Source organism: Betta splendens, chromosome 4, assembly GCF_900634795.4.
Source record: "Betta splendens chromosome 4, fBetSpl5.4, whole genome shotgun sequence".
NCBI lineage: Eukaryota > Metazoa > Chordata > Actinopteri > Anabantiformes > Osphronemidae > Betta > Betta splendens.
In genome coordinates, this window is record NC_040884.2 from 3649087 (window position 1) to 3665752 (window position 16666).

The 16666-nt window shown below is 43.9% G+C and overlaps 5 protein-coding genes across 19 annotated transcripts in view; 1 reads left to right on the forward strand and 4 right to left on the reverse strand.

Moving 5' to 3' along the window:
- Positions 1-226: 226 nt before the first annotated feature.
- On the reverse strand, positions 227-3097 carry ncbp2 (nuclear cap binding protein subunit 2). The gene is made up of 5 exons (XM_029148466.3): positions 2935-3097; positions 2224-2310; positions 1856-1950; positions 1505-1643; positions 227-677 (listed from the first exon to the last, which is right to left on the reverse strand). The coding sequence occupies exons 1-5, from the start codon at positions 3007-3009 to the stop codon at positions 579-581; spliced, it is 495 nt and encodes a 164-aa protein (XP_029004299.1). The 5' UTR covers positions 3010-3097; the 3' UTR covers positions 227-578.
- A 455-nt stretch (positions 3098-3552) lies between these two features.
- fkbp2 (FKBP prolyl isomerase 2) lies at positions 3553-5399 on the reverse strand. 2 transcript variants are annotated; one of them, XM_055507662.1, is made up of 3 exons: positions 5258-5399; positions 4238-4926; positions 3553-3996 (listed from the first exon to the last, which is right to left on the reverse strand). In XM_055507662.1, exon 2 carries the CDS (start codon positions 4659-4661, stop codon positions 4245-4247), a length of 417 nt encoding a protein of 138 aa, XP_055363637.1. In that variant the 5' UTR covers positions 4662-4926; positions 5258-5399; the 3' UTR covers positions 3553-3996; positions 4238-4244. The 2 variants fall into 2 exon arrangements, with proteins under 2 accessions (XP_055363637.1, XP_040926248.1); XM_041070314.2 differs by having other exon boundaries at positions 4238-4636; positions 5258-5392.
- ncbp2as2 (NCBP2 antisense 2 (head to head)) lies at positions 5397-6485 on the forward strand. The gene has a single exon (XM_029148468.2). It carries the CDS (start codon positions 5397-5399, stop codon positions 5700-5702), a length of 306 nt encoding a protein of 101 aa, XP_029004301.1. The 3' UTR covers positions 5703-6485.
- Positions 6486-6490: 5 nt separating this feature from the next.
- Positions 6491-15002, reverse strand: meltf (melanotransferrin). Of its 2 annotated transcripts, XM_055507661.1 has the most exons (17): positions 12027-15002; positions 11550-11942; positions 11055-11209; positions 10648-10747; positions 10106-10291; positions 9858-10017; positions 9702-9769; positions 9433-9617; positions 9091-9256; positions 8852-8994; positions 8670-8766; positions 8414-8608; positions 8144-8297; positions 8000-8067; positions 7728-7915; positions 7447-7639; positions 6491-7366 (listed from the first exon to the last, which is right to left on the reverse strand). In XM_055507661.1, the coding sequence occupies exons 2-17, from the start codon at positions 11590-11592 to the stop codon at positions 7299-7301; spliced, it is 2169 nt and encodes a 722-aa protein (XP_055363636.1). In that variant the 5' UTR covers positions 11593-11942; positions 12027-15002; the 3' UTR covers positions 6491-7298. The 2 variants fall into 2 exon arrangements, with proteins under 2 accessions (XP_055363636.1, XP_029004298.1); XM_029148465.3 differs by having other exon boundaries at positions 11550-15002.
- An 893-nt stretch (positions 15003-15895) lies between these two features.
- Positions 15896-16666, reverse strand: part of LOC114854238 (discs large homolog 1-like protein) — a 57504-nt gene continuing 56733 nt past the window's right edge. For all 13 annotated transcript variants that reach the window (XM_029148454.3, XM_029148452.3, XM_029148453.3 and 10 more), the window contains 2 exons: positions 16531-16622; positions 15896-16451 (listed from right to left, as the gene is read on the reverse strand). In XM_029148454.3, coding sequence (XP_029004287.1) covers positions 16345-16451; positions 16531-16622 — 199 coding nt within the window. In that variant the 3' untranslated portion in view covers positions 15896-16344. The remainder of the gene's footprint in view (positions 16452-16530; positions 16623-16666) is intronic.

The window sequence follows — 16666 nt, forward strand, 5'->3', positions numbered from 1 at the left end:
GACTGTTATTTTACATGTTTTTTGTTTTTTTTTAAACAAATGTATATAAAATGCCTGTACTACTTCCCTGGAACAGCAAAACCTGGTTAGTCACACATCTGCTGCTAAATATTCAAGGAACTTTGCTTCCTCTTCTGCCATCTGGTGTTCATTTTTGAAACCTATTTAGGCTACTGATTTTGCAGAATTGCAGAAAGTAAAAATTGTCAAAAACTTGAAAAAGGGGTCAAGAAAAAAAAACATTTATTTAAAAAGTAAATACCAGAAACAAAAGTTTTATTCACAAAATCAGAAAAAATAACATCCTTCCTCTCTTACTTTAGCACACCGGTTCAGACCTTACACATTGACATTGACAAGCCCAGTCACTACATGCAGGTTCCATATCCAAATTAATGAAAACATCCCTTACAACCAAACAGTAACATCTGGGCCTTTGTTATCGTTGGTCTACAGGCCTGCTGAGGGCTTCATGGTAACAATGGAGCAAATAACGTGTCTGCCTGTTATAATATTGCGATTCCTGTTCAGGTCTGGCAATGGAACTTTGTAGTCGAGGCCACTGTGTTGAGTCCAGTCTAAAAACTGTTCCGTGCTTCTGTGGATCGATGCTGCTGAGCCAGTTTACCGTATCCACCTCTGGCTGGGTCGTAGTCCTGCCTGTACTCATCCCTCACCTACATGACAAACAAGTGAATAAACACACATCAGATTAAATTTATTTGCAAAAGCAAAGAGTCACAAAACAAAGAGGAATAAGGCATTGATGCCAAATCAGTTTTTTAAAGTTGGCCACATTGTATGTTTCTCTTCCTGAAAGTTCACTGTGAACCACTGCTCCACAACAGGTCATAATTATGTATGTTGCATTTTTAAACAGAATAATATATGCTTTCATTTTTAAATGCCATACCATAGTAACGCTGTCCCTTCAAAGGCCATGGTTAATCATGCATAATTTAGTTTGTAAGTTATATCAGTTTCTAAATATCATACCGGTGTATTAAAATGTCATCATATAGTGTATTGATTTTTTTGAATGCCAACTCAGCATATGCCATTTTTCAAATGTCATAGTATGCTGTTTTTTATGTTGTTTTCTGTAGAAAATGCTTAACTTTTGAGCTAAGGACAGCAAAAAGTAGGCAACCCTTAAAACGCTGATGACACAACCACCCAGACAAACGCTACAGGTTTACAGTCATATGACTTGAAATAAAAAACAAAGACTACACTCTGGCCTTGGACCACAAAATACTAATCACTAAGATGCGAGACATTTGTGCCTTGCTGTAAACAAAACCCTGATTTCTGTGCTCTACTTTTAAGCGCCATGCTGTACATAGAGACCAAGCCTTGCAGAGAGCAACAACAGACTATTTAAACATGACACCATGTTCTACATTGACAAGCTCTTCTTATATGGCACAGATAAGAAGCAACATACATTGCAAACACTATTAGATCCAAATTCCAAAGTGAGCATCTTATTAAAACACTTTACCTGTCCTCCAGACTTGCCACGGCCATACTGCCGTCCCTCCTTGAAACCGGCATCCCAGTCTGTCCTGATAATTCGATCGTCCAACCGAGTGCCATTAATGAAACGCATGGCATTTTCTGCATCTGTACGTGTGTAATACCTGGTAATAGTCTGGATTAAGGCTACTAACTTTGAAAGCATCACGCACACACTTGGCACTACAGTGAAGAAAGTGAGCTCATAGCAGCACAGTAGTTTGGTTAGAAACCACACAGGCTGTGGACTTTATATTGACATGTATTTACCCTGTGGGCAAACAAGCTTTAACACAAACATACATTTTCTTAACTTGTGTTTCTTTTCAAAGGATACTCTACAAAGCAAAATCCACAGGCTGTCTTCTTGATCTTATCCAGGCCAATGATGATGCGCTTGACATCTCCACTTTTAGAAAACAACTCATGCACCTGTTGTGAAAAAGTGTGTAAAAATCTGATTATAGGAAATATGTGTACCACTAAAAAACTAACCAGGAACTACTTGAAACAATAGTAAAGTAAAACATTTCCTCTACAATAATGTAGTAGAAACTAGAACTAATTACAATGCAGAGCACCATGCTCAACAACAGTTCAGTACTTGGGAAAATAAAAATAAAATAAAAACTTGAAACTACAACTAATCTGTAAAAATTGAGAACAATTTACAACCAATTGCCAAGCTCCTGATCTGCACTTTACCTGCTCCTCAGTGGTGTAGAAAGACAGGTTCCCCACATACAAAGTGTGGCTCTGCTTCAGTAGCTTCTCCTGATCATAACGGTTACCCTAAAACGAGAGGCGGCATTAAAATCACGAGCAGGTGTTAAGATACTGAACAGAGACTTTTTCATCTCCTATAATATCTATGCTAACATTTATGCAGTTGATCTAAATGATACATATGTAAATCATGCAATTTCATGGCTAAACACTTTTTTAACACATTGTATTGAAAATAAAAAAAACAACTAAGGAGTTATTCAGGAACATAAAAATCATCGTTTGCTGATCAGCAATTATATGATGCGTGTTTTTCATATTGAGGAGACAGATGTAAATGTCGTTAACACATTCTCATGCTAACACAATGAAAATAAAGCGAAGAAAGTAACGATCTGCTACTCAGAGTTTAACGATGCGAGAAAAAAATATTAATAATTATTCGGTATAATTGGTTATTAACGCTAATGTACTAAACTAAAAAACGATAATAAAGAAATGGACGTTTAATTAGCACAATGGAAGCCACTCATCAGCCTCCTTCAAACGCTACGTTGAATATAATATATACGTTCCTCTAGAAGCTTCTAATAAAAAAACATGCTAACGAGCGAGTTGTCTAGCTAAAACCTAACCCATATCGTCACCATTATAAACCTGTTACTCATTCTACTTCCTCATCAAACTTACCTTGAAATGTTGGTCTCTATATTGACTAATATCCGTGTACGTATCGCTAGTCAATGCGTTTAATTTAAGAGACATTGTAAAGAAAACGCGTATGTACAGCTTTTCGATACGAGTTAAACCCGCAAAGCGGAAACACGGTCCCCCTAACTTCCGGTCCGTCTTTTAAAACGTTCCGGGTGGAACGATAACCACCTCCAAGTCAAAAAAATCGTTCCCCCGATGTAGTGATTTTGTTTTAGTTTCAGTCATTTCATTTGTAATTGTTTTCTTTGTACTAAGCTTATGGACAAGAATGTGCTCATCTGCCCCTGTAGCGAGTAATCAAGATGCCCAGTCACATAACCATTGGCAGTTATGTGACTGGGCATCTTGCCACAACTTCTATTGTGACATGTGGTGGAACGCCATTGGCTGCTGTTCATATTTGCCTCTAATAGACTTGCTTTGCGATTTCAATCAGAGCCTTTCATTTACTTAAAATTTTCATATTTAACATGTTACTTTACACAAAGCTCTGGCGTTTTTTGTACCCATAACACATTGTATGGTGTGATTACAAGAATAACAAAGTGCAGACATCAAACTGTTTTCCAATAAAAGTACTTCACACAGCAAAGGTTTCCATGGGGTCATTTTTTTTATTATGAGAAATCAAATACAGTTAACAAAAACATGTATACTTATCAACCACCTGCTTGACTCCTGACTAAATTATGAACCTGAAGCATTTTATAAAAAAAGTATCTGCAGATATTAATGAAGCTGTCGAACGACTAAGACAAACAAAAGTGTGATGAAACTGTGACGTTGTGAACATTATGATCAGGCTCTGGATAAATTATGGTCTAAACTATCAGCTGACTGTGCAGTTCTACTACAGTGATACACAGTCAGTTCTTGTATCATTATTACTTCAGTCCGATAAACCAGAACACGAGCCATTAACAGGCAGACAGTAGCTCCGTTGCTGGAGTCAACTCTGCTCCCAGGTTTCTCATGTTGTCTTTGTTAGGTCAGATGATCTTTATTTAATTCTGCTGCACCTCCAGGAAACAAAATAAACTAGACAAAAGAGGCAAACCAGAAAAGATAAATTAACATACATCATCTCTTTTTAAGAAAAACTGTAACCTATTTTTTGATATTGATTGTGCTTGAAAACTGTCTTAAATTATAACTGATATATTTAAAGTTCATATACAGTATATTCAACTATAGGTCCAACCGCACCGCGTATTTACGTACATGAGCATTCAGTAGCGTTTTCTACTCAAGACGTACGTCTCAATAATCGTCGTCATACCTCTTCATCAGAGCTCGGATCTCCTCTCGATGCTCAGCAACTCCACTTCGAAGATGAGCGTCGCTCCTCCGGGGATCTTGGGGGGCGCCCCCCGGTCTCCGTAGCCCAGCTCGGCGGGGATGACCAGCTTCCTCTTCTCGCCCTCGCACATGCCCAGCAGGCCCTGGTCCCAGCCTTTGATCACCTGGCCGGTGCCCAGGGTGAAGGTGAACGGCCTGTCGCGGGGAATGCTGCTGTCAAATTCGGTGCCGTCCTCCAGCTTGCCCGTGTAGTGCATGTTCAGCACGTCCCCTTTGCGCGACTTGATGGGACAGTTGTCCACCCGCTTCTTGATGCCAATCTGCAGCTTCTTCTTCTCGGCTCCACTCACCACTGCCGGGCTCAGCGACAGCACCGTCACTGCGAAGAGAAGGAGCACCCTCATGGCTGCAGCCTGCGTACAGTTTCCCGGTGCAAAGGGCTTGGAAATGACTCAAATTAACGCTCAGGGGAGGAAAACAGCGATGAATATGGGAAATGAGCTGTAACCGGAAGCGGATGTGCATATGACAATGACCGGCTGGTGTTCCCAAAAAAACGTCCGGAGTAACAACTGTTAAGATGTTCCTGAGAGGATCGGGGCTGATTAAGAGGATTTAAGGTTTTCCTGTAGAGGGCAGCAAATGCAGCCACTGTGGATGCCGGAACCTCTAAGAAGAAAAGGAAGAAGAACTGTAAAGAGACCGAAGTTAGGTTCAAATTTCACCCATTTCATGAGTTAGTAAACTCACAGAAGGTGTCAAGTGCCTTACATTGATCTATTTATCATACGTAAGCAGTATCTCGATTGATCGATTTTGTCAATTTTTATATACCTTTGTTTCTTTTTCAAGAACGTAAACTGTCTAAACCATTTAGGTAAATTTGAAACGTACTTCAGCACGTCTCCCCAGTCTGTTACGTCAACCCAAGCTAACTACGGTCATTTGGGTCGGTCGCACGGAGAAAGTCAACTTTTCATTAGAACTTACTGAAACTTACAAAACAACCGCACCTGCGTGACAACACAAGGTGTCGGTACGCGCCGGTGCTCTCGAGGCGGACATACAGAAGAGTCGACGGGATTCTGCTGACCGACGTTAGCCAGCTGAGCTAACGTGGAGACCTGTCCTCCGCTAAAATGTTGTCCCGCATGTTATTCACCCTCATCAACAACCTCCGAGTCATTGAGAAGCTGGCGGAGTCCCGGCCGATCCGCAGGGCGGCGCAGATCACGGCCTACGCCATCACAAAGGCTCAGATCGCCGGACGGGACGCCTCGGAGCGGGTCATGCGGTCCCAGACGATGCGGCAGGTCCAGCAGGAGGCCGGAAGAGTCCCCGGTGACCTGGGAGACGTCGGCGGCCGCCTCAAGAAAATCCGAGACACATTTGTGAGTGAAGTGAAGGAGGGGTGGAAGGACGGCTCCAGGCAAATAAAGAAATAAACCGGCCCGACTGTCGGAGACTCGAGTCATTTACAGCCATCACGCACTGTTGTCATGTGGGATCCTGGTTGACTCAAAGCAGTCTGCACGGAGCAGGCAAACACGAATCCTACCATGTCCGTCTGAGTTGTTATTAAAGTTTATAACTGATGCCAAACCTGTGAATGTCATGATTTGACATGAGAAGATTCAACGTGTAAGACACACAGACTGTCACTTAATAACTCGGCACTGCTGGAACATATTTGTCCTCTAATGATGGAAATGATTATTTTATTAGGTTAATAATTAAGTGAGGTGAAGCAGTTGGAATTCTGATAGTCTTACAACAGTATATTTGTATTTTTGAGGGTATGGTGTATTTAATCCCTCCTAATAATTCATACTGTAACACTGGCTAATTGTCAATGAACAGATCTACAACATTTTGAATGTTTGTTACTTTGCTTCTTATAGAATGTACTTTCAGAGTTTTTGGACAGTCAGTTAAAGAAAAATGACTTTTCAGTTGACCTCATTTGATTGTGCAAATTTGTGTTTGGATGGAAATGACTCCTGCCATAATAGACCAAGAATGAAAACCTACTCTAAGGTCGACCTGCTTACACAGACCTAAACCCACAGTCCTGGTTTCACCATATAATCCATAATATCCTTTTTGTGTATGTACATATGTACACAGATTATAGACTTCTTTACAGAGCACATATGTAACAGGTTATGGGAATATTGTTACTGGTAGTTTGATCTGTGACTAGCCATAATATACTACAGTAACTTAGAGTCTGTTTGCAGCATTTGTCTTTATTTCATTTGAAAAAACACAGAAAACAGCCAAATCAACAGCTTTATGTAGCAAATACTCATGCAGACACACTGGCCTGGCACCTAAATCTCAGTTACATGTTACACAATTTCACTCTTTATCAAGCGGCAGAGAAGACATTTGTTTCTGACAGCATGAGTCAGTACATATACACTGATATGGCACCTGAACTTCATATAAAAATAAATCTCTCAACATAGGAACACACAATGAATTACCAGTGACAGAACAGGAAACAGCATGCAGACCCAGCCAGCACATGTCATGTTTGGCGTCTAAGGAGAGTGACGTGTTGGGGTCAGAGAAGAGTAAAGCTGATTTCAGATCAGATGAAACGTGAATAATTTAGATACATGTTATTGCATAAATTGAACTGCTTCAGGGCTTTGTCATTATCAGTCAGCAGACATCTTACCAACGACCGGTTCCACCAATGTAACAGGCAGCGGCGTACACACTGATACGACAGCTCACCTTCAGTAAACTACGCAAGTGGCAGCAACACCTCGCTCTCACCGTGTTTGACTCAGCCTTTCAGTCATCAAGAACATATCTAATCAGTTCCAACATGTCATCGTCTCTACAGTATGTCGACGTTCTCCAGTCGGAGAAGAAGTGGCGACGGGTTAGGATAAAAATGGACATTTAGGAACAGAAGGAGGGATCTCCAGAAAAGAAGGGAAACCGAAATCAGCTGATGAAAGTCAGATTAGAGTGTCAATTGGAGAGAGAGGAGAAGGAGCAGAGGCTGGACATCTGTTTCAGTGCCTTTACATCCAACAGCTGGTCAGCATAAAGCTCAGCAGGGTCATTAGCAGCATCCATGCAGAGGACGTCACTGAAAGGTCAAAGGTTGTACATAAGAACAGCGGGGACTTGGATCGGTATCACTTTGTAGTGAATGCTGCGTGCCTTTACCTGCGATTGAAGAATTACACTCCATGTCAATGAGTGACTCCATGTAGCCCTGTCCCAGCCACTCCTCGTAGGTCTTCTTGTTGCCAACGCCGATGAGGCGAACGGTGGAGTCTTTAAATATGAGGTCTGATCCGTTGTAGCCGTGTGAGTCGAACATCCTGAATCCAGGACCGGTATCGCTGCCAAAATATTTCTACAGACGAGCAAGTGGGGAAACAAGAAAAATGGAGTAAATACGAATACAGTCACAGGTCGTCGGAGTGTGAGCGCTCCTACTGTACCTGGGCGTTGTCCAGGAGTCCGTAGACAGCGTGGATGTTGGTGTCGGGCCGCACCATCACAGCATGCGAAGGAACTCGGGCCAGGTTACAGTATCGGTACTGCGTGACCTCTGCTTTGGTGCCGTGGGAACAGAGCAGCTGGAAGTCTTCAGAGTGGAGGTCTAGTGTCCAGGATTCATCAGAGTTGCCTGGAGACACACAAAGGGAGGTGGTTGTGTGAGTCCACCACGAGGACGAGGCCCTGAGAGCAGACACTCCCCATGTTGTCCTACCGTCGGTGTTTTGGAAGACAGTAGAATGTTTGATGAAGGCCACGTCTCCATCTCCTCTTGCCAGACACCTGAATAAACAGATTAAGGCACAGGTTAAACCCCAAATCTCCTCTCCCATGGTTTGGGCTGTTTAGAGCTCAGTACCTGAAGGCACCGTCATATCCATCGTACAGATCTTTTCCCTTCTCGCACTTGTTCTGCCGTGAGCTGTCTCCAACACACAAACCACACAGGCTGCTGGGGAGGCCGGGCTGGTTGGCGCCTGGTACACAGCTCTTCTGGAAAAACTCCCCTACCGCTGAGCATCATGGGAAAGACAGGGAACAGTTAGTCAGGGATTAGAGGAAAAACAGAATTTACTGTTTTTTGATTCGCCCTAATGAATTCACCCCGTATTTGCTCTAGTATTATCACCTTGGGGTATCTGACAGTGCCGAGGGTTGATCAGGCCTCTCTCCATCAGCGTTGCCACGGGAACGTTCCAGCCGGCTGTGCGGCCGTATCCCGTGTGACAGGAGCGACGTCCGCGCAGGTCGTCAAGGTTACGGATGTCAATGCTGCTCTTTTTCACCACAGCGACCGCATAGTATATGGAGCCGTCACGGTCATCTAGGGAGAGAACGTGTGAGTCTGAGTCTGTCAGTCTCTGTGTGTGAGTCTCTGTTCTTACCTGTGTAGCTCTCGCCAGTAGCGGGTACCAGGCCGAAGTCTTTGCCTGCTGTGTAGATGTAACCTCCATCAAGAGTGATGGCATCAATCTCCTTGTTCTACAAACATGAAATGGTTAATATTTACTTCCACTTTTGTTTTTTAACAATGTCAAAGATTAGAAGTTGCCTTGTCACGTGTTACCTTGATTTTGGTCAAGCAGTCAGTCAACGAGTCCCCGTAGACACATTTGACGCTTGGAGTCAGAGCTTTATTTTGAAAAGCTGCAGCCATGTCAGCACACTTCTGCTGCTCGCCGCTCGTCAGCACACACCACCTCAGCACATCTTGGACATGGATGGATGAATGGATGACCGGTCAAACCATTACAACACACACAAACTTTGGTTGTGTTATGTAACTTTAATGTAATAATAATTTACCTTCTGCTTCACAGTCCATTGCACGGAGAGCGTTATAGTACAGTCGTCCCAACCACTTCTGAGGGAGGTCAGACTCCACCCCCTGAAACATGGTGGAGGACTCGGAGAAGAGCAGAGTTCCTCCTCCGTATTCAGCAGATGAAAACATGTTGAAGTTCGACGTCTCCTGCAGACATGACGTTACCCTGCGTTAGTGGCTGTGAACGCTCACGTTTACACTTTGAGGATGTGGATAAAAGCTCCCTTTTAGCGACAAATGAAACCTCCAGGCTTGTTTTGATCTCTGGGCAGGAGGTTCTGTGTAGGAATGTGCTGAGGACCAGGTGACGGGTGACCACGTACCAGCCCCTTGAGCAACATGTCGTACACCACAGTGGGAGTGATGTGGCTGCCCACCACCACGCCCCGGGATGGGACACGGACCAGGTGGCAGGTTCTCCACGCGCGGACGGGAGCTCTGGTTCCGTCACGACACAGAAGCTCGTAGTTGGTCGACACCAGTCCCTGAGCCCAACTTGGCCCATGACCTGATAGAACAGCGGCTGTTAGGTAACGGACGGCAATAACGAAGTAGCAGGATGAGGAAGTTCCTGTAAGAACTGCGCTGTTACCATCAGTGTTCTCCTGCACAGTGGTGTGTTTGATGAAGGCCACGTCTCCCGCACCTTCAGCCATGCACCTACAGACCAAACAAAAAACAGAAGAACCTGCAAGTCACGTTCTTTCATCATAGGCGTTAAAAGTCTTTAACAAACAAACTAAGCTACCTGAAGGCTCCTTCGTAGCTGAAGTACTGCTCCGCAGAGCTCATCTCGCACTTGTGCTGTCCGCCGGCGTCGCCTTTGCACAGCTCACACAGAGATGCGGGGTCACCGTCTGCAGGGTTTGCCCCCGGGACACAGCTGGCATTGAAGAAGTCTGCCACGCCTAAAGACACACACAGGGCACACGTGTCTCCAACGTCCTGTCTGTGGCATGAAGGGCCCTCGACTGCGTCCCTGCCAGCGCGTCTCACCCTGTGAGATCCTGCAGCCCATGGCAGACATGTAGCCCTGGTCCAGGAGGTATCCCACCGGCATGTTCCACCCGGCCGTGCGCCCTTTGCCCGTGTGGCAGCTCCGTTTTCCGGCCAGGTTGTTGATGTTGATGGCAGGGTTTTCTTTCTTCACCACAGCAACCGCATAGTAGCTGGTACCAGTACCTGAGGCAACAACAGCACAGATGTGGCACGAGAGCAACTACAAGCAGCTGGACAGCAGCGCAGGGTTTGATATGTCAACTGTGTATCTGGAAGGTAATAAGTTCAGGGTCAGAGTCCAGGTTACGGTGGAGGTTTAAAACTTTCCCACATGTAATAATCACAACAGGCCTGAACAAACGTGTTTTACGTTATCAGTGATTAACAGCAGCATTTAAGCGAGCCAATATACCAACACAGCTGTTACTCTTGTGCTTTAATGAATGTGATTTACAGTATATGGACCACAACCCCCTCTAGTCTCACAGAGGCAGCACTGATCTTGTGTTCATCACTGCTGTGTCGATGGTGTTTCTTACGGTCGTCCTTCGATTCGCTGGCGGCCATTTTAAAGACAGAGTTCTTCTGCAGGTTGTAGATTTCATTGGAAAACATGGACAAAGCATCAGCCTCTTTTTTCTGCAGAGGAAAGATCACAGAGTTCTAAATTTGTGTGACACCAGATTAAACGCGCAGGTAAAAATCATGCTTGTGTTTTTTCAGCTTCTGTGTTTCAGTTCATCCAGTTTGCCCACGATAATCATCATCTATTAACTAGTTTACTGCAAGCTGCTACAGAGGTCTGCTGTTTTATCACTAGCTCGATCGCCCTCTCCCTCCCAAAGTACAGGGCAGTGTTTTATTAACCTTTAATGTCTCTGTGACTGATCACATGAACAGAAGTGAAGAAGATGCTTGTGTTTAGAGCTTGAACTCCAAACCTGACCTCCAGCTTCAGCACGCAGTCCTTCACCGTCTGTCCTCTGACGCAGCTGAGTAACGGATGGACGGAGGCTTTAGAAAAGGCCTGCGACATGGCCTCACATTTGGTCTGCTCTGGGTCTGAGATGGTGCACCACCTGATGCTACTCTGGCCAGTCACTGAGGGACAGAGACAGGCGCATTAACCCCACCTTCTGTGCTTGTCATGCAGAAACCACAGGATGGACGTCAAAGTGTGACAGTACGATGACACACTGGCCATTTTGATGGTGTACAGATATATCTGATTTAGTTAAGCACAATACAGCAACTCTGACTATCTCCGACTTCTAATTCAACAAAGTTAGAATTCTCCAGTAATTCTACATTTTACATAACTAAAATACATTTAAATATGTCAAGAAACAAGTGTAATAAGTAAACGAAACAGTGAGAATGCACATTTGTTAACACTAACAACTCTTTTTTTGCTTGTTTGTGTTGTGTTCAGAGCACTTACCAGCGTGCAGTAAAAGCAGGAGACATCCTACTGTCCTCCACATGGTCGTGACCTCGTGCTTTCTTCCTCGCTCTGTTGAAATCAGCCTTTCCCTCCTCTCTGCTTTATATAATGGGCCCAGAGTCAAAGTCCAGCTCTAGCCTATCTCAAGACGGACGCAGTTTACAACTCATCCGGCGAACGTCTTTCAGGAATCACACGACTCTAAAGGCACGTTTTTTGAAGGTCGCTGCAGAGTTGCTGAAGTGCGACTTTCTGGTGTACCTGGTCTGACACGTCCTTGCTACCGCTGCCTGGCTGCAGGCCAACCCAGGACAGAGAGGCCTTTCACAGTCAGGACCCCACCTCTGTTCTTCTGTCCCTCCTCTCCACTAGTGTGGTGCTTTTCCATCGCTGGGCAGGAAAAAAAGAGGAATCAGGCCAACACAGGGAGACTGCTGTGTGCGAATATGAACAACACAGACACAGCCAGTTTACCTGCTCTCGCTACTAACTTCCACCTCATAAGCAAGATGATGAAGTAGTTCTGATTCATGACTTTGTGATACTGAAGGCAAACTCTTCAGAGACTGTACCCGTTCTTAGACAAGTCAAATGAAGAGGAGAAAGAAGATCCAATCGCTGACATATCTGGACATTAACTGGATTCTGACAGCATCAACAAACTGTAACTCAGAAGCTGGAAGCTACAGGACATGAGCATGGTTTATTACAGTCATAGAGGATTCCTGCTGACTTTTGGTGAAAGGCAGGAAGGAAGGCAGCTTTGTTATAAAATCTGTTCCTCGGTGTTCAGATTCATACATTGGTGGTAGATGAACAACGCAATCACACATGAACTGCAACATCAAGCATCATTCACGTGGATGTAAACATATTTAAACATATCTGCAATGCTTAACGTATTCATGAGGCTAAATTAAAATGTAGATGATGCAGATGAAAATGAATACTATGCTGCTGTAACGTTCACATTTAGTCATAAAGTGGTGACACGGAGGTGTCAGCGGGCCGAGGTGTCGGCACGGTGCTATTTTCTCCTCCCAGTTCGTTTAGAGGAGCGGCGGCAGAGAAGCTGCTGTCAGGCCTGACGCTATTAGAAACAGCCTTGACTTTTCTTTCACGCTGAAGCAGTAACTTAACGTAATGAAGCAGATCACGTACCAACTTTTATTTGTCCCAGCATTTATACTCCCGTGGGCCCTGACAATAATCTCCTGCAGGAAATTGACCACTAATTACCAGATTATGGCCATTTAAACCTAAAGCACCGGATGAAGTCAAGGAAAATGATTATGTGAACTTTGGACTTTGACATCTTGAGGTAAAGGCTGATTCTTCTGTGGATTATGTGTAGACGTCACTGATGTCAGAGATACAGTATCATGATTTGTTGAATGAAATTTGTTACAAATGTGTTATTTCAAATCAAACAAGATTTAGATGTGTTTAATCTTATCTTTTCTTCCATTTTTATCAGTTTCTGTGTTTTTTAAAGCATAATTTTATTAATCGTTAATCTGAATTGATTTATGTGTGTTGTTTTATCCACCTGTTCTGAAAAACGACCTGCTCATTCTTCGGCTGCACAGTGACTCATGAACCAACGCAGCAGCGATAAACGGGAGCACAGGATATACAACAATATCAGTGATGAAGCCACTGGGCAATGTAAGCGAAGCTACTGAGCTGCTCTGATGCTGCTCCTCTCTTGCTCTCTATTTCTATTGCTATTTCTAATGCTCCCCTGCATTAGAAATAGGAGGAGGTTTGATGACAACTATCTAAACTGACAGATTTAAACAATTATCACATTAGTGGCCTTTCTCATAACGACATTCCCATCAGCCTCGTGGTGTTAATACAGTATGTGCTAATGTGGAAAGCAAAGATGGGAAATGAAACCTGGTGGCCACAGTAGTTGCTATAATAGCAACATGCTAGAAGCTGACATCTGTTCCTTAATATGTCTCTTTGGCCGAGTTCATCTGAGATACAGATGTGGCAGATGTGCATATTGTTGGGATCTGTAAAATCCAGGCATCCAGCTTTGACTTCCCTTTTTCCTCCCATCAAATCTAACAACTTTCCAAGACACAGATGCATATTTTAGATTTGGTTCATAACTGAACATATTTCTCTGGTATAAATTTTTAAAATGCTTTTACCCAAGAAATAATATTATTATTTTAGCATTCACTCGTGATACAGCTGAAGGAAACCTTACGGAGACTATTACGAACCTGCAGTCTGTGGTAGATTATTTACATTATTCATATCATTTCAACATATAATGAAAATAAATATCCATCACAAGGATTTCAGTGAATCTCAATAAAGACTTTTATTTTTTTGTACCAAAATAGGCAGTTAGAGCAGGGATAAATATTATAATATGTTCGATATAGATCCATCTGTAATAGATTTCTTTGCATCGGTGCTTTACTCTAACAGACAGTGGCATGATCCCCAGGCTAAAACACACACAGCCAGAGTCATACAGAGGAAGTCAGTCATCTACTACACACATCACTGATTTACTCCATTATACATGGAACATTACATTTAGCTCTGTTGGGAGACATTAAAGCTCTTCAAACACGCGTTTAAAGCTTCTCTGCTGGGAGAACTGTCTCTCTGTATGTCCCTGGTCTCCAGTCAGCTTAGAGGAGTCGCCTCGGGGGTTAGGGTGGAAATGAGAAGGTGGTGGCTGACAAGGTCAACACCGGGGCTGTGTCACCAAAAGCATCTTGAAATCTCACATGCGCCGGTATTATCGGTCAGTCTTTCCCTTTTCAGCTCTGTTTTTGGTCTCCACCACCGTCTTCAGGAAAACAACGCTCCACTGTGATCATCCGCTAGTCACTAACTGCAGGGAGTGCACAGCGTTTAGCTTAGGTTAGATAGAGGTGCTGTTCATACAGAGGCCAAACGTGACAATAGGAGGAATAAACAAATTTGTAGGCAGGAAGCTGAACCATGAGCCAAGAGATGAAAATTTAGCTAATGATTCTTTTGTCTTTACGAGCAACACCTAATGCGCTACATGTATCATATTATACACTAAATACAAAAATATTTACTATAGTCACCTACGGGGAAAACTCTAAATGTGTTTTTTTAGTCTCTGTATTTACAGACGCATTTCTTTCTTTCTGCTGTATGTAAAAGATAAATAGTTTCACAAAAGTAACTAAAGTCCTTGATACAAACAGACTCAGTGGTCAGGTTTCAGGTTATGAATCCTATTTAGTATGTTGTCATGTTAAAAATGACCAAGTTTTGATATTTATGTTTGGTGCATTTGTTTTGGACGGTGAACATGAGGGTCACGTGACTGACCACTGTCAAAGGAACTGGAGCTTCAGAATAAAAGCGTATCACTCTGCACTGTGTTTTTAAACACATTTAGATTTCCCCCGAGGTTTAGTCAAATCCTGGATTCACAAATGCGTGCTGGGACTGAGGCTAAAGGCGTTAGCTCACACAGTAGATTAGTTGGCCTTAGTGGAGTTCACATTCATGCCTGTAAATACGCAGCAACAGCACGACGCGTAGCGGACTGAGATCATCACAGAAGCCTTGTTCCCCGGACGTTTCAGGGCCTTCGAATGAGTGAAGCAGTCGCACAGAGCTGCTGCAGAACGCTGGCGGATCACCGGGACACGCCGGAGAGCCCGGGACGGTGCCTACTCTGTCACGCAGAGATGCTTTTGAGAAACTAGCCCTCGTTAGTGCAACTACAATAAGAAGGAAAGCTATAACAACGATGCTGATGATTATGATTGCGATGATAGTGTTTATGAAGATGACACACTGTTTGATGCTGCAGTGCTGCACTGTGAGCGTGATGAAGGCATGAGGAAAGGAGGTGGGGAGGCCTCGGTGGGAGACCTGGGAAATGTCATCAGAATTTAATAAAAGGAGGATCTGAGCCCATATTTATCAAACTGCTAATGTTGAAATAAAGATAATAGTGGTTTACTTCTAGCATTAGCTGTCAAACATTTCATAAATTCAGGCTCATTGCTCCATATGGTCTCATTATTATAAGGCTTTTCTTCTAATGCTCTATACTTGGTTTATTTTAATGCAATCTAAGTTAGTCTATTTAAGTTTCAGGTTTTTACAAGAAACAAGTACCTCCCTCCTTGAAATCCTAAATTGCTTACAACGACATTATTAATACTAGTGTTTAATTTTGGCTTTTTGATACAAAAACGCAGGGACACATTTTCATATCAGAGGGAATGGAGCGGAAGGGAAGCTGGAGTATGAGGAAAAAGAAAAACAAGATACGAATGAGAAACTCTTGAGAGGAGAGATGGCGTGAGGGAAGACAGTCGGGGAAAGAGATCGAGATTTTGTCCCAAAAACATGCTTTTTAAAGCTACAGCGTGCAAAAGTCTGCCTCTTGGTGACAATATTATCATTACAAACCCATACATGAATGCATTACCCTTCGTTAATATGAAAACAACGACAACAACAAGTAGAAGAACAATAATGAAATCAAATCAGATAATGGTACGTGTCGCCTCGATTTGAACCACCTCCTTAAACATTAAGGAACTGAGCCGTAGGAAGATCCGCCGTCAGGCTGCTGGACAGACGTGAGCTCCTCCCGCTTCGGGAGCAGCGGCCCCAGATAGTCCCAGCCTCGTGTCTGTGGAAGTGTGTTTGTCGTGATGGCCAAGTCAAGAGACGCGGGGGAAACAAGCTGATAATAGAAACTGAAAGGAGTAGAAAGTGTCGACAGAGTGATGTATGTGTGAGCGTGTGCGGCGGCGCCGGCTCAGAGTCGCTCCTTGGTGGGAACCCAGATGTAGGGACCGGACTGCTCCTCGATGATCTGCTTCACCTGCGCGTAGACCTCCTCCAGAGTGGAGCCCTGGACGACGGCTGCAGGGAGAGACGCCGCGAGACGGGGGTCATGCATGGAACAGGCTTCAGGACCGATGGGAAGCTTCCAGTGACTCACCCGTGAAGTACTCTGTGAACTCCTGCTCCAGTTTGACAGCTCGGTCGTAGGACTTTCTAGCCTGCTCCTCCGTGCAACGCTTGTTCATCTCACTGGAAGGACATTGGGACGACGAGACGGGGCTTAAGCTCAGTGA

Excerpts from the sequence above, each read along its gene's own strand:
- meltf (XM_055507661.1), bottom strand. The coding sequence starts at position 11,592 with ATGTGGAGGACAGTAGGATGTCTCCTGCTTTTACTGCACGCTG. Across the intron at positions 7,640-7,727 it reads GACTCCTGGACAACGCCCAG|AAATATTTTGGCAGCGATAC; the intron begins GTACAGTAGGAG and ends GCTCGTCTGTAG. Across the intron at positions 7,367-7,446 it reads GTGTAATTCTTCAATCGCAG|TGACGTCCTCTGCATGGATG; the intron begins GTAAAGGCACGC and ends TTGACCTTTCAG.
- fkbp2 (XM_055507662.1), bottom strand. The coding sequence starts at position 4,661 with ATGAGGGTGCTCCTTCTCTTCGCAGTGACGGTGCTGTCGCTGAGCCCG.
- ncbp2 (XM_029148466.3), bottom strand. The coding sequence starts at position 3,009 with ATGTCTCTTAAATTAAACGCATTGACTAGCGATACGTACACGGATATT. Across the intron at positions 1,644-1,855 it reads TGTGGATTTTGCTTTGTAGA|GTATTACACACGTACAGATG; the intron begins GTATCCTTTGAA and ends GACTATTACCAG. Across the intron at positions 678-1,504 it reads GTGGCAAGTCTGGAGGACAG|GTGAGGGATGAGTACAGGCA; the intron begins GTAAAGTGTTTT and ends TTTGTCATGTAG.
- ncbp2as2 (XM_029148468.2), top strand. The coding sequence starts at position 5,397 with ATGTTGTCCCGCATGTTATTCACCCTCATCAACAACCTCCGAGTCATT.